Below are 22,673 nucleotides of genomic sequence, written 5' to 3' on the forward strand. Positions count from 1 at the left end.
CCCCCCCCCCCACACACACACACACACACACACACACACACACACACGCACATCCCCCCCACGGACACATCCTCACCCTCTCGACATCCCTCAGGAAGGAGGGGGAGTGACCTCAGAAGATGAATTGCTCCTTCTGAAGCCCAGCACAGACAGAATGGGCAGAATGGCCTCTGTCTATACTGTGACCCTTTTATTATTCTTACATCACAAGAGAATTCTTAGGCTTTTTACTAGTTGCTTTTAGCTCTTGTTTGTATATTGAATATTTCTTGGCCATGTTTCTCTCCTATCTCACTTCAGGCTCTCTCTGATCTGGTCTTTGAGAGCCTCCTCCTGCTGCAATCATCTTCTCACTGAAGTGCTGAATCCCCAAATTCCCTTCCTGGACCCCACACAAGTTGATGCTGTAAATGTTCCCTCTTCTTGATTAGTGTTCAGCTGCCTTTCAAATCCATCATCATACTATGTTATAGCACAGAAAGGGAATATTCAGTCCATTGTGCCTGTGCTGGCTCTTTGAAAGAGATCTCCAAATAGTCCCACTCCCCCTGCTCTTTCTCCCTTCAAGCATTTACCTAATTCTCTTTTGAAAGTTATTATTGAATCTGCTTCCACCGCCCTTTCAGGCAGCACATTCCAGATCACAACAACTCACTGAGTTTCAAAACAATTCTCTACGTCTTTTGCCCTAGTTCTTTTGCCAGTTTAAATTTGTGCCCTCATTACCAACTCTTCTGCCACTGGAATCACTTTCTCCTTATTTACCACATAAAAACCCTTCATAACTTTGAACATTTCTATCAAATCTCCCCTTAACTTTCTCTGCTCTAAGGAGAACAACCCCAGCTTCTCCAGTCTCACCTTGTAACTGAGTTCCTCCAGCCTGGGTATCATTCTGGCAACTAAATCTAGAAAATTTTGGACTTTGAATCAGGATTAGGCCATTCTGCCCTTTGAGTCTGCTTCGCTGTTCCTTCAGTGTCACTGGATCAAAATCCTGGAACTCCCTCCCTAACAGCACTGTGGGTGTACCTACACCACATGGACTGCAGCAGTTCAAGAAGGCAGCTCACCACCACCTTCTCAAGGGCGATGGGCAATAAATGGTGGCCTAACCAGTGAAATCCACACCCCATGAACTCATGGCTGATCTGGTTGTAGTGTCAACTCCACTTCCACTTTCCTGTCTGCGTTCCCCCCAAACCATAACACTTGACTCCCTATCAATTCTGCCTTGAATAAATTCAATGAACCAGCCTCCACTACTTACTGGGGAAAAGAATTCCACATACTAATGATCGTTTGAGAGGAAAGATCTCTCATCTTCATCTTAAAAACATTCTTCCCCCAAACCCCATAAATGTTCTCTTATCTTTAAACAGTGTCCACTAGTTCTGGTCTCCCCCAGAAGTGGAAACATCCTCCTGATATCCACCGTAAAGTCCCCTCAGGATTTATATGTTTCAATACGATCACCTCTATTTCTTCTAAACTCCAATGGGTACAGACCCAAACTGTTCAACCTTTCTTCGTAAACCCCTCATCCCAGGAATGAGTCGAGTGACCCTTCTCTGAACTGCTATCCTTTTTTTAAATGCAGAGACCAAAACTGTACGCAGTACTCCAGATCCGGACTCACTAAAGCCCTCTCCAGCTGCAGTAAAACATCCCTATTTTTATATTCCATTTCCCTCGCAATAACCATCAACATTCCGTTCAGTGGTGGTGTTTCACCTTGATTTGCAGTCTTTGTGCCGCTGATGCTCCAGTGCCAATACTGGGCAGGGAACTCCAGGATGTTGACCCAGTGATGATGCCCCAAGTTCGTTGGGGCTTTACTGTTTGCGAATTGCTGGCTTTGTTTGTCTGCATAACAACTGAGGTCGGCAACTCTGTTCGGACAATTGGGTCTATCTGAGAAGTAGGGGAATTGCTCTGGCAGAGAGCTGGCGAAATGGTCTCCCGTGTCGTTAACAGTCCTCAAGGTTTCCATTGCTCGTCCCCAATCACTCCACCTAACCAAGCAACCAGACAAAAACAAAAACAGAATTACCTGGAAAAACTCAGCAGGTCTGGCAGCATCGGCGGAGAAGAAAAGAGTTGACGTTTCGAGTCCTCATGACCCTTCTCGGCGGAGAAGAAAAGAGTTGACGTTTCAAGTCCTCATGACCCTTCTCGGCGGAGAAGAAAAGAGTTGACGTTTCGAGTCCTCATGACCCTTCTCGGCGGAAGAAGAAAAGAGTTGACGTTTCGAGTCCTCATGACCCTTCTCGGCGGAGAAGAAAAGAGTTGACGTTTCGAGTCCTCATGACCCTTCTCGGCGGAGAAGAAAAGAGTTGACGTTTTGAGTCCTCATGACCCTTCTCGGCGGAGAAGAAAAGAGTTGACGTTTCGAGTCCTCATGACCCTTCTCGGCGGAGAAGAAAAGAGTTGACGTTTCGAGTCCTCATGACCCTTCTCGGCGGAGAAGAAAAGAGTTGACGTTTCGAGTCCTCATGACCCTTCTCGGCGGAGAAGAAAAGAGTTGACGTTTCGAGTCCTCATGACCCTTCTCGGCGGAAAAGAAAGGAGTTGACGTTTCGAGTCCTCATGACCCTTCTCGGCGGAGAAGAAAAGAGTTGACGTTTCGAGTCCTCATGACCCTTCTCGGCGGAGAAGAAAAGAGTTGACGTTTCGAGTCCTCATGACCCTTCTCGGCGGAGAAGAAAAGAGTTGACGTTTCGAGTCCTTATGACCCTTCTCGGCGGAGAAGAAAAGAGTTGACGTTTCGAGTCCTCATGACCCTTCTCGGCGGAGAAGAAAAGAGTTGACGTTTCGAGTCCTCATGACCCTTCTCGGCGGAGAAGAAAAGAGTTGACGTTTCGAGTCCTCATGACCCTTCTCGGCGGAGAAGAAAGAGTTGACGTTTCGAGTCCTCATGACCCTTCTCGGCGGAGAAGAAAAGAGTTGACGTTTCGAGTCCTCATGACCCTTCTCGGCGGAGAAGAAAAGAGTTGACGTTTCGAGTCCTCATGGACCCTTCTCGGCGGAGAAGAAAAGAGTTGACGTTTCGAGTCCTCATGACCCTTCTCGGCGGAGAAGAAAAGAGTTGACGTTTCGAGTCCTCATGACCCTTCTCGGCGGAGAAGAAAAGAGTTGACGTTTCGAGTCCTCATGACCCTTCTCGGCGGAGAAGAAAGAGTTGACGTTTCGAGTCCTCATGACCCTTCTGTCGAAGGGTCATGAGGACTCGAAACGTCAACTCTTTTCTTCTCCGCCGATGCTGCCAGACCTGCTGAGTTTTTCCAGGTAATTCTGTTTTTGTTTTTGTTTTGGATTTCCAGCATCCGCAGTTTTTTTTTTTTGTTTTTAAGCAACCAGACAGCCTTCCCTCCCATTTCCAGTAAGTGACAAACAAGAGCGCTCGACGAGAATCACATGTTTAATGTCCTGTGATTATTTCTCACAGACGTGTTGTGAAAATGAATCTTTAATTTCTGGCGGATCCCGGGCAGTGCTGTAAAGTTGGCCATGCCAGTGCCAACAATCGTTATCCCAATGTCCTGGGGGCAATATTTATCCCTCGACCATTTATCATAAAACTGTTCATTATCACATGGCTGGGATCTTGCTGTGTACAATATTGACTGTTGTGTTTCCTACATTACAGCAGTTTACCTTGTAAGTGACAAACCACAGGGACTAAATTTCTAAACCTGCTTCATTGGGACGCCCTGAGGATGTGAAAGGCGCTACAGAGAGGCAGGTCTCCGTTGCTATGGCGACGGCTGTTCACCCACTTCCGGTTTTGGCGACCGTGAAACCTGCCCGGGTACTTCCGGTCCGTTCCAACGGCTTCCGGGCTCCGCTAAAGGGAGGAAAATAGAGCCGGGGTCGTCGGGGCCGCCACTGCCCCCTTCCCCCGGAGTCGGGATTCCCGCCCGGCTTTCGCCGCCATGGCCGAGCCTGGCAATAAATTTAGTGACATCCAGCGGTACCTGTCCGACGGCCGCTTCCCCTCCACCTTCTGCCCGGCAAAGAAGAAGAACCTCAAGCGGTATGCGCAGAAATTCCAGCTGGAAGGTAGGTGGGGGGAAAGAACCCCATAAACATCCCCTCAGACCCCTTAAACATCCCCCCAAACCCCTTAAACATCCCCCCAGACCCCATAAACATCCCCCCAGACCCCTTAAACATCCCCCCAGACCCCATAAACATCCCCCCAGACCCCATAAACATCCCCCCAGACCCCATAAACATCCCCCCAGACCCCATAAACATCCCCCAAACCCCATAAACATCCCCCCAGACCCCATAAACATCCCCCCAGACCCCATAAACATCCCCCCAGACCCCATAAACATCCCCCCAGACCCCTTAAACATCCCCCCAGACCCCTTAAACATCCCCCCAGACCCCATAAACATCCCCCCAGACCCCATAAAACATCCCCCAGACCCTTAAACATCCCCCCAAACCCCTTAAAACATCCCCCCAGACCCCATAAACATCCCCCCAGACCCCATAAACATCCCCCAGACCCCATAAACATCCCCCCAGACCCATAAAACATCCCTCAGACCCATAAACATCCCCCCAGACCCTTAAACATCCCCCCAGACCCCATAAACATCCCCCCAGACCCCATAAACATCCCCCAGACCCCATAAACATCCCCCCAGACCCCCATAAACATCCCCCCAGACCCTATAAACATCCCCCCAGACCCCATAAACATCCCCCCAGACCCCCATAAACATCCCCCCCAGACCCCATAAACATCCCCCAGACCCCTTAAACATCCCCCCCAGACCCCATAAACATCCCCCCAGACCCCTTAAACATCCCCCCAGACCCCTTAAACATCCCCATAAACATCCCCCCAGACCCCTTAAACATCCCCCCAAACCCCATAAACATCCCCCCAGACCCCATAAACATCCCCTCAGACCCCATAAACATCCCCCCAGACCCCTTAAACATCCCCCAAACCCCATAAACATCCCCCCAGACCCCATAAACATCCCCCAGACCCCATAAACATCCCCCCAGACCCCATAAACATCCCCCAGACCCCATAAACATCCCCCCAGACCCCCATAAACATCCCCCCAGACCCCATAAACATCCCCCAGACCCCTTAAACATCCCCCCCAGACCCCTTAAACATCCCCCCAGACCCCATAAACATCCCCCCAGACCCCTTAAACATCCCCCCAGACCCCATAAACATCCCCCCAAACCCCTTAAACATCCCCCCAAACCCCTTAAACATCCCCCCAAACCCCTTAAACATCCCCCCAGACCCCATAAACATCCCCCCAGACCCCATAAACATCCCCCCAGACCCCATAAACATCCCCCCAGACCCCATAAACATCCCCCCAGACCCCATAAACATCCCCCCAGACCCCATAATCATCCCCCCAAACCTCTTAAACGTCCCCCAGACCCCTTAAACGTCCCCCCAGACCCCTTAAACGTCCCCCAGACCCCTTAAACGTCCCCCCAGACCCCTTAAACGTCCCCCCAGACCCCTTAAACGTCCCCCCAGACCCCATAAACGTCCCCCCAGACCCCATAAACGTCCCCCCAGACCCCATAAACGTCCCCCCAGACCCCATAAACGTCCCCCCAGACCCCATAAACGTCCCCCCAGACCCCATAAACGTCCCCCCAGACCCCATAAACAACCCCCCAAACCCCATAAACATCCCCCCAAACCCCATAAACAACCCCCCCAAACCCCTTAAACAACCCCCCCATCCACATAAACATCCCCCCCAATCCCCTTAAACGTCCCCCCAAACCCCATAAACATCCCCCCAAACCCCATAAACAACCCCCCCAAACCCCTTAAACAACCCCCCCATCCCCATAAACATCCCCCCCAATCCCCTTAAACGACCCCCCAAACCCCATAAACGTCCCCCCAGACCCCATAAACGTCCCCCCAGACCCCATGAACGTCCCCCCAGACCCCATGAACGTGCCCCCAGTCCCCATGAACGTGCCCCCAGTCCCCTTAAACGTGCCCCCAGTCCCCTTAAACGTCCCCCCAAACCCGTAGAACCATAGAACGCTACAGCACAGAAAAAAACAGGCTATTTGGCCCTTCTAGTCTGTGCCAAAATATTATTCCGCTAGTCCCATTGACCTGCACCTAGTCCATAACCCTCCAGACCTCTCCCATCCATGTATCTATCCAATTTATTCTTAAAACTTCAGAGTGAGCCCACATTTACCACGTCAGATCGTAGCTCGTTCCACACTCTCACCATTCTCTGAGTGAAGAAGTTCCCCCTAATATTCCCACCAAACCTTTCTCCTTTCGCCCTAAAGCCATGTCCTCTCATGTTTATTTCTCCTAAACTAAGTGGAAAGAGCCTACTCACATTTATTCTGTCTATACCCCTCATAATTTTGTAAACTTCCATCATATCTCCCCTCATTCTTCTGCGCTCCAAGGAATAAAGTCCTAACCTGTTTAATCTTTCCCTGAAACTCAACTCCTTAAGGCCTGGCAACATCCTAGTAAATCTTCTCTGCACTCTCTCAATCTTACTGATATCCTTCCTGTAGTTAGGCGACCAGAACTGTACACAATACTCCAAAGTTGGCCTCACCAATGTCTTATACAACCTCACCATAACATCCCAACTCCTATACTCAATACTTTGATTTATGAAGGCCAGTATGTCAAAAGCTTTCTTTACAACCTTGTCTACCTGTGACGCCACTTTCAGGGAATTATGTATCTGAACTCCCAGATCCCTTTGTTCCTCCGCACTCCTCAGTGCCCTACCATTTACTGTGTATGTCCTACCTTGGTTTGACCTTCCAAAATGTAGCACCTCACACTTTTCCACATTAAATTCCATCTGCCATTTTCTGGCCCATTTTTCCAGTTGGTCCAGATCTCTCTGCAGGGTTTGAAAGCCTTTCTCGCTGTCCACAACGCCCCCAATCTTAGTGTCATCAGCAAACTTGCTGATCCAATTCACCACATTATCATCCAAATCATTGATATAGACAACAAACAACAATGGTCCCAGCTCAGATCCCTGAGGCACCACTAGTCACAGACCTCCAGTCTGAGAAGCAATCATCCACTACCACTCTCTGTCTTCTCCCACACAGCCAATTTCGAATCCAGGTTACAACCTCTCCATGGATACCAAGTGTCTGAACCTTCTGAACTAACCTCCCATGTGGGACCTTGTCAAAGGCCTTACTAAAGTCCATGTAGCCAACATCCATAGCCTTTCCTTCATCTACTTTCTTGGTAACCTCCTCAAAAAACTCTACAAAGTTCATTAAACACTACCTACCACGCACAAAGCCATGCTGACTATCCTTAATCAGCCCTTGGCTGTCCAAATAATTATATATCTGATCTCTCAGAACACCTTCCAATAATTTACCTACTACTGACGTCAGGCTCACTGGCCTGTAATTACCTAGTTTACTTTTGGAACCTTTTTTAAACAATGGAACAACATGAGCTACCCTCCAATCCTCCGGCACCTCACCCCATAAACATTCCCCCCAAACCCCATAAACACCCCTTAAACATTCCCCCCAAACCTCATAAACATCCCCCAAACCCTATAAACGTCCCCCAAACCCCATAAACGTCCCCCCAAACCCCATAAACGTCCCCCCAAACCCCATAAACGTCCCCCCAAACCCCATAAACACCCCTTAAACATTCCCCCCAAACCTCATAAACATCCCCCAAACCCTATAAACGTCCCCCCAAACCCCATAAACGTCCCCCCAAACCCCATAAACGTCCCCCCAAACCCCATAAACGTCCCCCCAAACCCCATAAATGTCCCCCCAAATCCCATAAACGTCCCCCCAAATCCCATAAACGTCCCCCCAAATCCCATAAACGTCCCCCAAACCCCATAAACGTCCCCCCAAACCTCATACATGTCCCCCCAAACCCCATAAACGTCCCCCACACCCCATAAACGTCCCCCCAAGCCCCAGAAACATCCTCCCCCAAGCCCCAGAAACATCCTCCCCCAAGCCCCAGAAACATCCTCCCCCAAGCCCCAGAAACATCCTCCCCCAAGCCCCAGAAACATCCTCCCCCAAGCCCCAGAAACATCCTCCCCCAAGCCCCAGAAACATCCTCCCCCAAGCCCCAGAAACATCCTCCCCCAAGCCCCAGAAACATCCTCCCCCAAGCCCCAGAAACATCCTCCCCCAAGCCCCAGAAACATCCTCCCCCAAACCCCAGAAACATCCTCCCCGAACCTCCATAAACATTCTTCCCCCTGCTGCAACCCAAGTGTGCAAGCACACAGGCAATTTGAGGAACTGGAATGTGTGGAAGAGGGAGTGATGGAGGCTCATGTGGAGCATGTACACCAGGACAGACCAACTGGCTGAATGGCCTGTTTCTGTGCTGTAAATACTTTGTAGAACTAGAGCTAGAATCAGTCCAGGGCTAGAACACCATTTTCAAAAAGGTGACACATTACCTTTACTTAACACCCCGTTTTGCACTCACCCGCTGACCATTCTCTGCCCTTGTTGCATGTTCTGCAATCCATTGTGACGAAGTGTTTAACACTGATTGACCGAGTCACACGAGCTCATGGACCCTGGAATGAATTCCCTAGACCTACAGGTCACTGAAAAACTTTCCAGTTTTCAAGTCAATCCCTCATGGTCAGAGCCATAGTACCGTTCAGATCTCCAGAGGAAGTAGAGAGCCTGTAAAGGGATGTTGACAGGTTAAGTGAGCGAGCAAAACTTTGGCAGATGGAGCATAACATGGGTCAATGTGAACTTGTCCATTTTGGCAGGAAGAGTAGAGAAGCATACTATTTAAATGGAGAGAGATTGCAGAACTCGGTACAGAGGGAACTGGGTGTCCTGGCACATGAATCACTTTAAGTTAGTATGTAGGTATAGCAAGTGATTAGGAAGGCAAATGGAATGTTGACATTTATTGCAAGAGGAATGGAATATAAAGGTAGAGATGTTGTACTGTATCTGTACTGGTGAGACCACATCTGGAGTACTGTGTATAGTTTTGGTCTCTTTATTTGAAAAAAATATATAACTGTGTTAGAAGCAGTTCAGAGAAGGTTCACTTGACTCATTCCTGGGATGAAGGGTGTTTTAAAATTCATTCATGGGTTGTGGGCTTTGTTGGCTGGGCCGGCATTTATTGCCCATCCTTAATTGCCCTTGAGGTTATTTTATGAAGAAAGGTTGAAAGGTTGGGCCTGTACCCATTGGAGTTTAGAAGAATGAGATCAGCTTATTGAAACATGTAAGATCCTGAGGGGATTTGATAGGATAGATATTGGGAAGATGTTTCCACTTGTGGGGGAGACTAGAACTATAGGATGTAGTTTAAGAATAAGAGGTCAACCGTTTAAGACTGAGATGAGAATTTTTTTCTCTCAGAGGATTGTTAGACTGTGGAATTCTTGTCCCTAGAAAGCAGTGGAGGCTGTGTCACTGAATTTATTCAAGGCAGAATTATAAACAGATTTTTGATAGACAAGGCAGTCAAGGGTTATGGGGGAAGATGGCAAAGTGGAGTTGAAACACAACCAGACCAGCAATGATCTTACTGAATGGCGAAGCAGCCTCAAAGGGCTTGTAATGAACGGCATCTTCCCATGCGATCACAGAAGGTGCAACACCTACCCCTTTACCTCCTCTCTCCTCACCATCCAAGGGCCCAAACACTCCTTTGGTTACAAGCCCCCGACTCCCACAGCTACCTCGACTACAGCTCCTCACACCCGGCATCCTTTAAGGACTCCACCCCGTTCTCTCAGTTCCTTCGCCTCCATCGCATCTGTTCCGATGATGTCACTTTTCTAAAACGGCATTTCTGACATATCTTCCTTCTTCCTTAACCGAGGTTTTCCACCCACGGTGGTTGACAGGGCCCTCAACCGTGTCCGGCCCATCTCCCGCGCATCCGCCCTCACGCCTTCTCCTCCCTCCCAGAAATATGATAGGGTCCCCCTTGTCCTCACTTATCACCCCACCAGCCTCCACATTCAAAGGATCATCCTCCGCCATTTCCGCCAACTCCAGCACGATGCCACCACCTAACACATCTTCCCTTCACCCCCCCACCCCCGCGGCGGCATTCCACAGGGATCGTTCCCTCCAGGACACCCTGGTCCACTCCTCCATTACCCCCAACAACTCATCCCCATCCTACGGCACCTTCCCATGCAACTGCAGAAGGTGCAACACCTGCCCCTTTACTTCCCCCCTCCTCACCGTCCAAGGGCCCAAACACTCCTTTCAAGTGAAGCAACGCTTTACTTGAAACCTCCTTCAATTTACTCTACTGCATTCGCTGCTCCCAATGCGGTCTCCTTTACATTGGAGAGACCAAACGCAGACTGGGTGACCGCTTTGCGGAACACCTTCGGTCTGTCCACAAGCATTACCCAGACCTCCCTGTCGTTTGCCATTTCAACACACCAACCTGCTCTCATGCCCACATGTCCATCCTTGGCTTGCTGCATTGTTCCAGTGAAGCCTAATGCAAACTGGAGGAACAGCACCTCATCTTCTGATTAGGCACTTTACAGCCTTCCAGACTTAACATTGAGCTCAACAACTTCAGACCATGAACTCTCTCCTCCATCCCCATCCCATTTTTTAATCTTTTTTCCACCATTTTTATATTTTTTATCCACTTTTTTTTAATTTTTATGCATTTATCTGAGGTTTTATCCCTTTTTTTTATCCCCGCTTCTATCCCTTTTTCTGCTTTTATTTGAGTTCCAGTGCCTGCAGTCTTTCCTTTTTGTGTTGACGCAGGCAATTCTGGTTGCTTACTCTAGACAGAGAGCTCAGCACAGACCATTGAGTAAAGTTGTCACATCCCTGACAGGGTGGTGTATGTATTTACCAAGCTATTGAGGAAGGAGGCAAATGTTTTCCATTTTACTGTAACGTTACTTCTGTAAATATGTGCGGTAAAAGTTTGAAATAGAATTGATAAAATTTTCGCTGATCTCCTGACCAAAAGACCTATTGCAGGTTAATGCCCCAGCAAGATATCAGTGGTTATTTGTTGATTAGCAATCTTGCTACCCCTGTGTTGGTGTGATGTGTGTTGTGTTATTTTAAGGTGGCTGTTTGTACTATGTGGGGCCAAAGAAGGATGAGAAGAGAGAAGTAGTGGCAGATCAAGACAAGCGGCGGCAAATATTCCTGGAATGTCACTTCTCTGATATCGGCAGCCACCTGGGTCAGAAAAAAACTGTGCACAGGATCCAAAGCCGATACTATTGGTTGGGAATTGTAAAGGATGTTGTTGATTGGGTAAGGAAGAAACCGCAAAAAAAAAATCAGTGACTAACAACTGACAAGTTTTTTAAACTTGAGTTAACTCTATAGAATCTGAAACTCATGAGCCTTTAGTCCCTACCCTAGACCCAGGGTAATGCTCTGGAATTAAAAGTCTGATGATGACCATGAAACCATTGTCGATTGTTGTAAAAACCCATCTGGTTCACTAATGTCATTTAGGGAAGGAAATCTATTGGCCTTACCTGGTCTGGCCTTTGTGTGACTCCAGACCCACAGCAATGTGGTTAACTCTTAAATGATCTCTGAAGTGGTCGAACAAACCACTCAGTTGTAACAAACTGCTACAGAGTCACAAAAAAGGAATGAAACCAGCATCGACCTAGGCACCGGAAATGATAACGACAATCTCAGCCCCAAGACCCTGCAAAGCCCTCCTTATTAACATTTGGGGGCTAGTGCCAAAATTGGGAGAGCTGTCTCAGACTAGTCAAACAATAGCCTGACATTATCATCCTCATGGGATCATACCTTACAGATTATGTCCCAGACACCATCACCACCATCCCTGGGTATGTCCTGTCCCACCGGCAGGACAGACCCAGCAGAGGTGGGGGCACAGTGGTATACAGTCGGGAGGGAGTTGCCCTGAGAGTCCTCAACATTGACTCCGGACCCCATGAAGTCTCATGGCATCAGGCCAAAGATGGACAAGGAAACCTCCCTCCCTCAGCTGATGAATCAGTGCTCCTCCATGTTGAACATCACTTGGAGGAAGCACTGAGGGTGGCAAGGGTGCAGAATGTTCTCTGGGTGGGGCACCTCAATGTCCATCACCAAGAGTGTCTCGGTAGCACCACTATTGACCGAGCTGACTGAGTCCTAAAGGACGTAGCTGCTAGACTGGGTCTGCGGCAGGTGGTGAGGGAACCAACAACAGGGAAAAACATATTTGACCTCAACCTCACCATCCTACCTGGAGCAGATGCATCTGCCCATGACAATGTCGTTCGGAGTGACCACCGCACAGTCGTTGTGGAGACGAAGTCCCGACTTCACATTGAGGATACCCTCCATCGTATTGTGTGGCACTACCACCGGGCTAAATGGAGTAGATCTCAAACAGATCTAGCAACTGAAGACTGGGCATCCATGAGACTGTGGGCCATCAGCAGCAGCAGAATTGTACTCAAACACAATCTGTAACCTCATGGCCCAGCATATCCCCCACTCTACCATTACCATCAAGTCAGGGGATCAACCCTGGTTCAATGAAGAGTGCAGGAGGGCATGCCAGGAGCAGCACCAGGCATACCTAAAAATCAGGTGTTAATCTGGTGAAGCTATAACACATGTTTGGCACACATTAGTCCTAAGCAGCAAGTGATAGGGCTAGGCGACCCCACAACCAACAGATTAGATCTAAGCTCTGTAGTCTGCTACATCCAGTTGTTAATGATGGTGGACAATTAAACAACTCACAGGAGGAGGAGGAGGAGGAGGCTCCACAAATATCCCCACCCTCAATGATGGGGGAGCCCAGCACATCAGTGCGAAAGATAAGGCTGAAACATTTGCTACAATCTTCAGCCAGAAGTGCTAAGTGGATGATCCATGTCAGCCTCCCCTGGAGGTCCCCAGCATCACAGATGCCAGTCTCTAGCCAGTTCGATTCACTCCATGTGAAAGTAAGAAATGGCTGAAGGCACTAAATAATGCAAAGGCCATGGGCCCTGACAACATTCTGGCAATAGCCCAAGGCTTGTGCTCCACAACTTGCAGTGCCCCCAGCCAAGCTGTTCCAGTACAGCTACAACACTGGCATCTACCCAGCTATGTGGAAAATTGCCCAGGTATGTCCTGTACACAAAAAGCAGGACAAATCCAACCCAGCCAATTACCGCCCCATCAGTCTACTCTCCATCATCAGTAAAGTAATGGAAGGGGTCATCATCAGTGCTGTCAAGCAGCACTTGCTTAACAATAACCTGCTCACTGATGCCAGGTTTGGGTTCCGCCAGGGCCACTCAGCACCTGACCTCATTACAGCCTTCGTTCAAACATGGACAAAAGAGCTAAACTCTGAAGTGAGGTCAGAGTGCCCTTGAGATGAAGCATTTGACCAAGTGTGGCATCAAGGAGCCCTAGCAAACCTGGAGTCATTGGGAATCAGGGGGAAAGCTCTCTGGAGGTTCGAGTCATACCCTAGTACAAAAGAAGGTGGTTGTGGTTGTTGAAGGTCAGTCATCTCAGCTCCAGGACATCATTGCAGGAGTTCCTCAGGGTAGTGTCCTCAGCCTAACCATCTTCAGCTGCTTCATCAATGACCTTACATCATGTCAGAAGTGGGGCTGTTCACTGATGATTGCACAATGTTCAGCACCATTTACGACTCCTCAGTCTATGTCCAAATGCAGCAAGACCTGGACAATATTCAGGCTTGGGCTGACAAGTGGTAAGTACATTTGTATCTCACAAGTACAATGACCATCTCTATCAAGAGAGAATCTAACCATTGCCCCTTGATGTTCAGTGGCATTACCATCACTGAATCCCCCACTATCAACATCCTTGGGGTTATTATTGACCAGAAACTGAACTAGACTAGCCTTATAAATACTGTGGCTACAAGAGCAGGTTGGAGGCTAGGAATCCTGCAACGAGTAACTCACCTACTGATTCCCCAAAGCTTGTCCACCATCAACAAGGCACAAGTCAGGAGCGTGATGGAATATTCTCCACTTGCCTGGATGAGTGCAGTTCCCACAACACCGAATAAGCTTGACACCATCCAGGACAAAGCAGCCCACTTGATTGGCACCAAATCCACAAATATTCACTCCCTCCACCACCGATGCACAGTAGCAGCAGTGTGTACCATCTACAAGATACACTGCAGAAATTCACCAATGCTCCTTCGACAGCCCCTTCCAAACCCACGACCATTACCATCTAGAAGGACAAGGGCAGCAGACACATGGGAACACCACCACCTGGAAGTTCCCCTCCAAGTCACTCACCATCATGACTTGGAAATATATCACCGTTCCTTCACTGTCGCTGGGTCAAAATCCTGGAACTCCCTCCCTAACAGCACTGTGGGTGTACCTACACCACATGGACTGCAGCGGCTCAAGAAGGCAGCTCATCAACACCTTTTCAAGGGTAACTAGGGATGGGCAATAAATGCTGGCCCAGCCAGCGACACCCACATCCCGTGAATGAATAAAAAAAATCATTTGTCCTTATTTACTCCATCTAAAGCGCTTATGAATTTGAACATGAATTTAAATCTTGCCTGAGTTTTCTCTGCTCTAAGGCTTCTGCCGTGTTAGCTGGAGACCCAGCTTCTCCAGTCTCTCGAGTTAACCTTGTTTAACGAGCTTTATCATTTGGAGAGTTTTTGCTATGTTTATGTTATGAGTGACTATGTTTAATTGCTGGTTGGTTGAAAAGTGATTTTTCTAAAGGACCATTTCTTATTTTTGTGTTGAAACTGTAGATTAAAATGTGCGACACCTGCCAGCATGCAGAACACTACAAGAATATGTCACGCAAGTACCCACCCTTGAAAGTGACCCGACCATGGGAAATCCTCGGCTTTGACCTCATCGGTGAGTCACCTTTTCAGTTGTGATTGTTTGCGAATATTTAGTTTTTACAAAATCTAATGGTATTTGTGTCTTCTCAGGTCCTTTCCCAGAAACCACCTGTGGAAATACCTATGTACTGACAGTCACTGACTATTTTACCAAGTGGGTCGAAGCCATTCCAATAATGAAGAAAGATGCTTTGTCAGTAGCCAAGGGGTTGGCTACCACCTTTTACAGGTATTCCCTTTAAAATGTGTTGGCTTATTCTGGAATTTCTCCTATTTTAGACATCAGTTATTTGTTTCTTTTTGTAGATTCCTTGTTGTAAGTAGAAAAGGGTGGAATTTTACTCTTAAAGCAATGTCCGAGACACGTGGCCTATCTGGAACCTTAGAGCTAGGTACAGAGTTTCATTCAATGCACCCATTGCTTTTCAGATATCAAGCTGCAAATACAGATCCTGAAGTTCTATAGCTTTGGGGTAAAAGCTCTTTCCAAACCTCCAGACTCTCAAAATCCTGGACCGTCAGGGTTGTCGTATGAGGAGAGTTTAAGTAGATTCCCAAGAATTTAGAAGAATGAGGGGTGCTTTCATTGAAACATATAAAATTCTTAAAGGGGCCTGACACGGTCGACACTGAGAAGCTGTTTACCCTGACTGGAGCATCTAGCAAATGGAGACACAGTGTCGAGATAAGGGGTCAGCCGCTTAGAACTGTGATGAGGAGAAATTTCCTCAGAGGATTGTCTACCTTTGGAATTCTCTTATCAAAGGGGGCTGTAGATGCTCCATCATTGAATATATTCAAGACTCTGATGGGACAGATGTTTGGGCACGAAAAGAATCGAGGCATATGGGATCAGGCGTGAAAGTACAGATGAGGTAGAAGGTCAGCTGTTATCATATTGAATGGCAGAACAGGCTCACGGGGCCGAGTGGCACTGCTCCTATTTCTTAGGTTCTTTAAAACTTGGAACAGGATGAAGCAGTTGGTTAGAACTATAAGCACCAATTGAATGGGGTTAGGTGGGTTTCACGGACTAGTTTGCTGGGCCTGGAGAAATGACAATGGCCCTCAGAATGAGGATGGGCCGTCTGCTGCTTCACACATTGTAAAACAGTGTGGATGCTGTCCTGGTTATTTTGTTTTGTAGCCCCTCTCACAGACTGCACCTTAAAAAATGTTTTTCTAATTTGTCTTGCTTGTAGTTCAAATTTTCTATAAAACATTTTTAGAAATGCATAACATTAACACTGTGACATCAGTGAGTGCCCTTTAATCATCTCATATTCCTTACAAACATGTGAATTTGGAGCAGGAGTAGGCCATTCAGCCCTTCAAGGCTGCTCTGTCATTTGATAAGATCATGGCTGATCTGATTGTGGCCTCAACTCTACTTTCCTGTCTACTCCCTATAACATTTGACTTCCTTGTTAATCAAGAATCTATCTAACTCGGCCTTAAAAATATTCAATGACTCTGCCTCCACTGCTTTCTGGGTTAGAAAATTCCACAGCTTAAAAGCCCTCTGAGAGATAAAAGTTCTCCTCATCTTTGTGTTAAATGGGAGACTCGTTGTTTTTCAACTATGCCCCCTAAACCCACACCCTCCTTGTGGGTCTGATCGGTGACAGTTGGCGCTGATGGGCCGTAATTGTAATGGCAGCAGAAGAAACCTTGATCCATTCTGCAATGCTTGCTTCTAAATCTGAGACTTGTGTAGATGAAGTGGTGCTGTTTGATTGGAGCGTTCTCTTATCCCCACATCACTCAATTGTTAGCCTCATGCATGTTATTTATTTGACACAGGTTTGGGGCTTCAAAAGACATATTCTCCAATGAAAGCAGAGTATTTTGTGATGAGGTAATGGGTATTTTCATATGGATATTGTATGGATGCACACGTGTGTCGTGCGTGTTTTGTAAGTGTGTACATACTGGATGAAAACTGAAAATTTGTTAAATCCTGCCATCAGTCAACATAAGTACATATCAGACAGCAAGTCTTTTTTCCTCCTTGCTCCCCCAACCCCATGATGGACAGTGGTGACTATTATCCTGTTAATTACATGGAGTGACATGCTTATAGTCTCTAGCTGTACAAAGTCCTGTTAGACCACACCTGAAGTTACTGTGTTCAGCTCTGGGAAAAGCAGCTTATGAAGGATATATTGGTCTTGGAGGGAGTACAGCACAGATTTACCAGAATGATACCTGGATTCCAAGAGTTAAACAATGGAGGAAGATTACACAAACTAGGATTGCGCTGTCTGGAATTTAGGCGGTTTAGCAGTGATTTGATGAAAGCTTTCAAATTATTAAGGAGAATAGATAGGGTAGAGAGAGAAACTATTTCAGCTGATTGGGAAATCTAGGGACTAGGGTGCATAGTCTAAAACTTACAGCCATTACCCATTACCTCAGCCAAGATCTTTCAGGAGTAAAATTAGAAAACACTTTCACACTAAAGGTTAGTAAAAGTTTCAAACTCTTCCACAAATGCCAATTAATACTAGATCAATTGTTAATTTTAAAAATGTGATTGATAGATTTAACCAAAGGTATTAAGGGGTATGGGGCAAAGGCAGGTAAATGGAATTAGGCTGCAGATCAGCCATGATCTCATTAAATGGTCATATAGGCTCAAGGGGCTAAAGGGCCTCTTACTGTTCCAATGTTCCAATGCCTAGTGTGACTTTGCACTTCAATAATTGTAAGATCTCCCTGTATATCAAGTTGGTATTTTATTCTTTCTCCCCCCCTCCTGTCCCTCTGTGGAAACTTGGCCCCTGACTTTTGTTGCACATTCCACAGATCGTGAATTTGTGATCACAGCATCAATTTTATTAACTGGTATCCTCCAGTTCAGCTTACTTTCCCAATTCTAAAAGAGGAGTGAAGAAAACTCTCTTGTTTCTAGTTTCTCATTAAGCACTTTTGTGCATATTTCACAGAACAATTTTTTTTGTTGTCGTTGAAATATTCTGTTTATCCTTGGCCCATTTGTCAGTGTCTGAAATGTTTAATATTGTGCTGGGGGTAGAATTTGTGTTTCTCTGGCTTTACATCCTAAACTCGTGTTTTGCTTACTTTCTATAGGTGAGCAAAAACCTGTTTGAAAGATGGAACATTAATCACAAAGTGACTCCTGCTGAACACCTTCAGCACACAGGACTCGACGACAGAACCAATGAAATATTGAAAGCAGCAATTAGAAATACAGTGAACTCCAAGCAGGGGGAATGGGATGACTGCTTGGATCCCATCCTGTTTGAGTTTCGGACCTCAGTAAATTCAAGTACTAAGTTTACACCCTTTTTCCTGCTTTATAATCGAGAAGCTCGGCTGTCATCTGAGGTAGGATTGCAATCTGCTGTTATCCTCCAGTTACTATGAAGCAAAGTACAGGCTGTTGATAAATAGTTTATACATAGTGTTACGTGATACTTCTTTAGTGAACTCACGACTGGTTCTGACGGAAGGTCTTTGACCTGAAATGTCAACCCTACAGGTGCTGCCTGAGCTGCTGAGCGTTTGCAGCATTTTCTGCTTTTGCCACATTCGGCGTTTGTAACGGTTAATGTAGTGGGGTAATTTGATACAGTGAGTTTCAGTTGTGATCTGGATGTGGTTTACACCCAGGCAGCACAAGGCAGGAGGGAGAATCTATGCCAGAAGACCATCGAGAGACAGTCTCCACTCCTTTCCCAGGACTAGGTGGCCAGTGTTAGTTCTGCTTTGGGAGGTCCCATTCCAAACTGAGTTTGATAACTTGCCCGAGTATCAGAACCTAGGAACTACCAGGTAAATAGACCCCTGACCAGATTCCAATATAAGCACACAGTCCACAAACACGAGCCAGGAATGGTTGGATGTGAGTTTAAAGTACGTGTAAATGAGTAATGGTCCCAAAAAACTTAACCAGCTGAGTCAGAAGGTTGAGTTCTTGACCCAAGGTTTAAGCTGACAATACTGAGGAAGTGTTGCACCCTTTCAGATGATACGTTAAACTGCAGCCCATCTGCCCCCTCAAGCACACATTAGAGATCCCACAGCCACAATTTCAAAAAAACCTTATCTGTTCCCATTAATATTTTGAAAACCTCCATCAATATCACCCCTTAACCTTATAAATTGCAGGGGAATACAACCCTAGTTTGTGTAATCTCTTTTGTAATTTAACCCTTGGTGCCAGGGATCATTCTGGTAAATTTACACTGTGCTCCCTCCAAGGCCAATATATCCTTTCTAAGGTGTGGTGCCCAGAACTGTGCAGTTTCTCCAGGGCTTTGTGTAGCTGAAGCATGATGTCTACCCCCTCATATTCTAATCCTCGAGATAGAAAGACCAACATTCCACTGGCCTTTTTGATTATTTTCTGTACCTGTTCAGGACATTTTAATGACTTATGTACCTCGACCACCAACCCCCCCCAAATCTCCCTGGACCTCCTCTGTTTCCAGCTTTTCACTGTTTGGAAGGTCCCCTTTTTAACCATTTTCATATCCAAAGTGGATGACCTCCCATTTGTCCACATTGAAATCCATTTGCCACAGTTTTACCCATTCACTTAATCCATCAAAATCTCTTTGTAGATAGAAGGATAAAATTACAGGGCTTACAATACCACCTAGTTTTGTGTCATCAGTAAATTTGGATATTGGATTTCTAATTCATCATCTAAGTCATTAACAAATTCAGTAAATAGCTGAGGTCCAACACAAATCTTTGTCGGACACCATTAGTAAGATCCTCTGCCCATTATCCTACTTTCTGTCTCCTTCCACATAGTCAATGTCCCAACCAGCTCAATAACCTGCCCTCAATTCCTTAAAGCTTCAACTTAGCTAACAGTCACTTATGAAGGACTTTATCAAATACCTCCTGAAAGCCCATATAAATAACATCCATAGACATTCCCTTGTCCACTGCTTTAGTCACCTCTTCAAAAATTTTAACTGGATTTGTCACACCTAACGTACCCTTTACAAATCCTGATGGACTGAAACTCCAATTATGTATAAAGGAATCACAACAATAAAATATTCCATTGCAGTAAAATAATGAGAGTCCCACCCTGAGTGCATATGCTCATCAATCCATCAAACTCCTGTTAAAAGCTCTTACAAAGAAAGGCACAGAGAGCTCAGGGACTGATTTGTCCAGAGTCTAAGGGATTGTAATACTGAGACCGGGGGTGGTCTTCATTGTTAATGACACTCTTTACCTTTGTTAAAGTTCTGCAAGAGCAATTTTTGTGCCTGCCTGGTTCTGCATTTGGTAAAGTTCAAATTCTGTGCTTAAATCTACTACAAATATAAAATTACTAATAATAAAGTAACTTTAACTCCCAGCTGTCGCTTATTGGCTTAGTATCTGTAGTTGGGAATTTACTAGAGTTTATAATTAAGAATAGGGTGACCAAACACCTTGAAAATATTCTGCTGATCAGAGAGAGAGACTGGATTTCCTAACGAATAAACACCATTACCCAAAATGAATTTCCTTATGAATATTGAAGTGAAATTGAATTCAACTGAAATGAAATGTTAATATTCGTGTGTTTTCAGGGAAAATTTGAAATTGCACATGAGTACAGATTGCCAGAAACCTGTGGTATCAAAACTGAAAGCATAGATGAGTTCACCAATTCTGTGAGTGAGCAGCAAAATGCAGTTAAAGGAATGGTAAGTGTGGGGAAGCTTGGCAAATGGTCCCTTTTTGTGAGCCAAATCCTTCTGATTTGATGGTGGATATCAGTTAGTAAAGATCTGGATCTTGGAAAAGGCTGAATTTTGAGTCCAGCATTGGTGGTAGTTCCATCCCGGGAACAGTCACGATTGTTTGCTATATTAGTCAGCTGAGTGAAAGTGTGGATGAGTGGAGTTGTGTCCAGGCAAAATCACAGTTCAATTCTGCAAGTTATATCCACTTCATCGTGTCATTTTTATAATGTCTCTCTAGTTTGAGGCTTCTTATACTTGTCCTGCCGAGAAATAGCTGCTTCGACAGCTAATGTATGAAGTAACAGACAAGAAAAGCTTCCGGGTGGGTGGGGCTGGGCCTGTAACAGTAAACAAATTCTACCTGCAGGTTTCCTAATGATTTTGATTTGAAGACTTAGAAAGGTTTGAAGGTTTTCTGTGTGTCGGAGACTGAACCTCCTTCCCAACCATTTTGTAAGCCAACTGATCCATGCACAGCTTACAAAATAAACCTGTATTTGAAGAATATTCACCAAACTCACACATTAGCTATTTGCTGAACCTTGACACATAACTTGTATCTTATTTTAACTTCAGCCTTAAAAGCTTTTTAAAAATTGTGCGTCACCACTGACTGTGAAGTGGTTTTATGTTGGAAATATCGAAGAGGAAGATGAAATCTCCGAGCTCTGTTAATAGTTAGTTGTGTTTTGACTCTCTAGGTGATCGCTAACATGACTGCCGCTCATAAACGGGAAAAGAAGAATGCAAAGAGGAAAGCCAGGAAAGGAATTGAGCTCACTGCTGAAGAGGAGGTCTTTCCAGGCAACTCCAACCAAACAACTAAAAAGCACAAGAAAAGCCACTTTCTTTCTTTCCAAATCGAAACAACTTTGTCCTCTGAGCACAATGTGAATAGTGGATTGGTGTGAAATGGCTTTTCAGTGATGTACAATAATACCAAGGAACTGAAGGAGAGAAATTGTTCAAATGAATCCTCCTTGGAATGTCATCTCAACAATGGTGTAGGTGACAGCGAAGAAATCCCAGCACACAGTCCCAGCACTGTGCGCCTGGCATCGAGCAGTCCAAATGCCAACTGTGAAGTTGACTGTGAATCTGATCAAAGCATCTTGCATCCAAATTACTTTATACACAGACAGCATTAACTGTCAATAGGAAAATACTGTGGATGCTGTTCATTCATTAAAGTTCAGTTGTTTGTGCTGAATTTGCTTTACAATTTGCACCATGTAAATATCTAATACCTGCTGAAATCCATCATTGTAAAATTATGAGGAATGTGATAAAAAGTGGTTCAGTAAATTTGCAGAATTACATGTAATCACTTCAAAACCTGAAATGATGTCCCAGCAGACCGATCGTGTCAGCCTGTTCCTGCCCCACGGAACTCATTTCTCGCTACCTTGACTCGCTTCTCTCTCCCCTTGTCCAGTCCCTTCCCACCTACATCTGTGATTCCTCACATCAACAATTCCAGTTCCCTGGCCCCAACCGCCTCCTCTTCACCATGGACGTCCAATCCTTCTACACCTCCATCCCCCACCATGGACGTCCAATCCCTCTACACCTCCATCCCCCACCATGGACGTCCAATCCCTCTACACCTCCATCCCCCACCATGGACGTCCAATCCCTCTACACCTCCATCCCCCACCATGGACGTCCAATCCCTCTACACCTCCATCCCCCACCATGGACGTCCAATCCCTCTACACCTCCATCCCCCACCATGGACGTCCAATCCCTCTACACCTCCATGCCCCACCATGGACGTCCAATCCCTCTACACCTCCATCCCCCACCAGGATGGTCTGATGGCTCTCTGCTTCTTCCTCGAACAGAGGCCCGAACAATCTCCATTCACCACTACTCTCCTTCGTCTGGCTGAACTTGTTCTCACACTGAACAATTTCTCCTTAAACTCCTCTCACTTCCTCCAAGTAAAAGGTGTGGCTATGGGTACCTGCATGGGCCCCAGCTATGCCTGTCTCTTTATGGGGTATGTGGAACATTCCTTGTTCCAGTCCTACTCCTGCCCCCTCCCACAACTCTTTCTCCGG

The 22,673-nt window shown here is 46.3% G+C and overlaps 1 protein-coding gene across 2 annotated transcripts; it reads left to right on the plus strand.

The window, feature by feature from the left end:
* Positions 1-3,646: 3,646 nt before the first annotated feature.
* zgc:113436 (uncharacterized protein LOC503528 homolog) lies at positions 3,647-21,915 on the plus strand. 2 transcript variants are annotated; one of them, XM_041202039.1, is made up of 8 exons: positions 3,652-4,062; positions 11,111-11,304; positions 14,792-14,903; positions 14,981-15,119; positions 16,694-16,748; positions 17,984-18,241; positions 20,455-20,571; positions 21,312-21,915. In XM_041202039.1, exons 1-8 carry the CDS (start codon positions 3,936-3,938, stop codon positions 21,519-21,521), a joined length of 1,212 nt encoding a protein of 403 aa, XP_041057973.1. In that variant the 5' UTR covers positions 3,652-3,935; the 3' UTR covers positions 21,522-21,915. The 2 variants fall into 2 exon arrangements, with proteins under 2 accessions (XP_041057974.1, XP_041057973.1); XM_041202040.1 differs by lacking the exon at positions 17,984-18,241 and having other exon boundaries at positions 3,647-4,062.
* Positions 21,916-22,673: the final 758 nt, after the last annotated feature.

The sequence above is a fragment of the Carcharodon carcharias genome, chromosome 13 (assembly GCF_017639515.1).
Source record: "Carcharodon carcharias isolate sCarCar2 chromosome 13, sCarCar2.pri, whole genome shotgun sequence".
NCBI lineage: Eukaryota > Metazoa > Chordata > Chondrichthyes > Lamniformes > Lamnidae > Carcharodon > Carcharodon carcharias.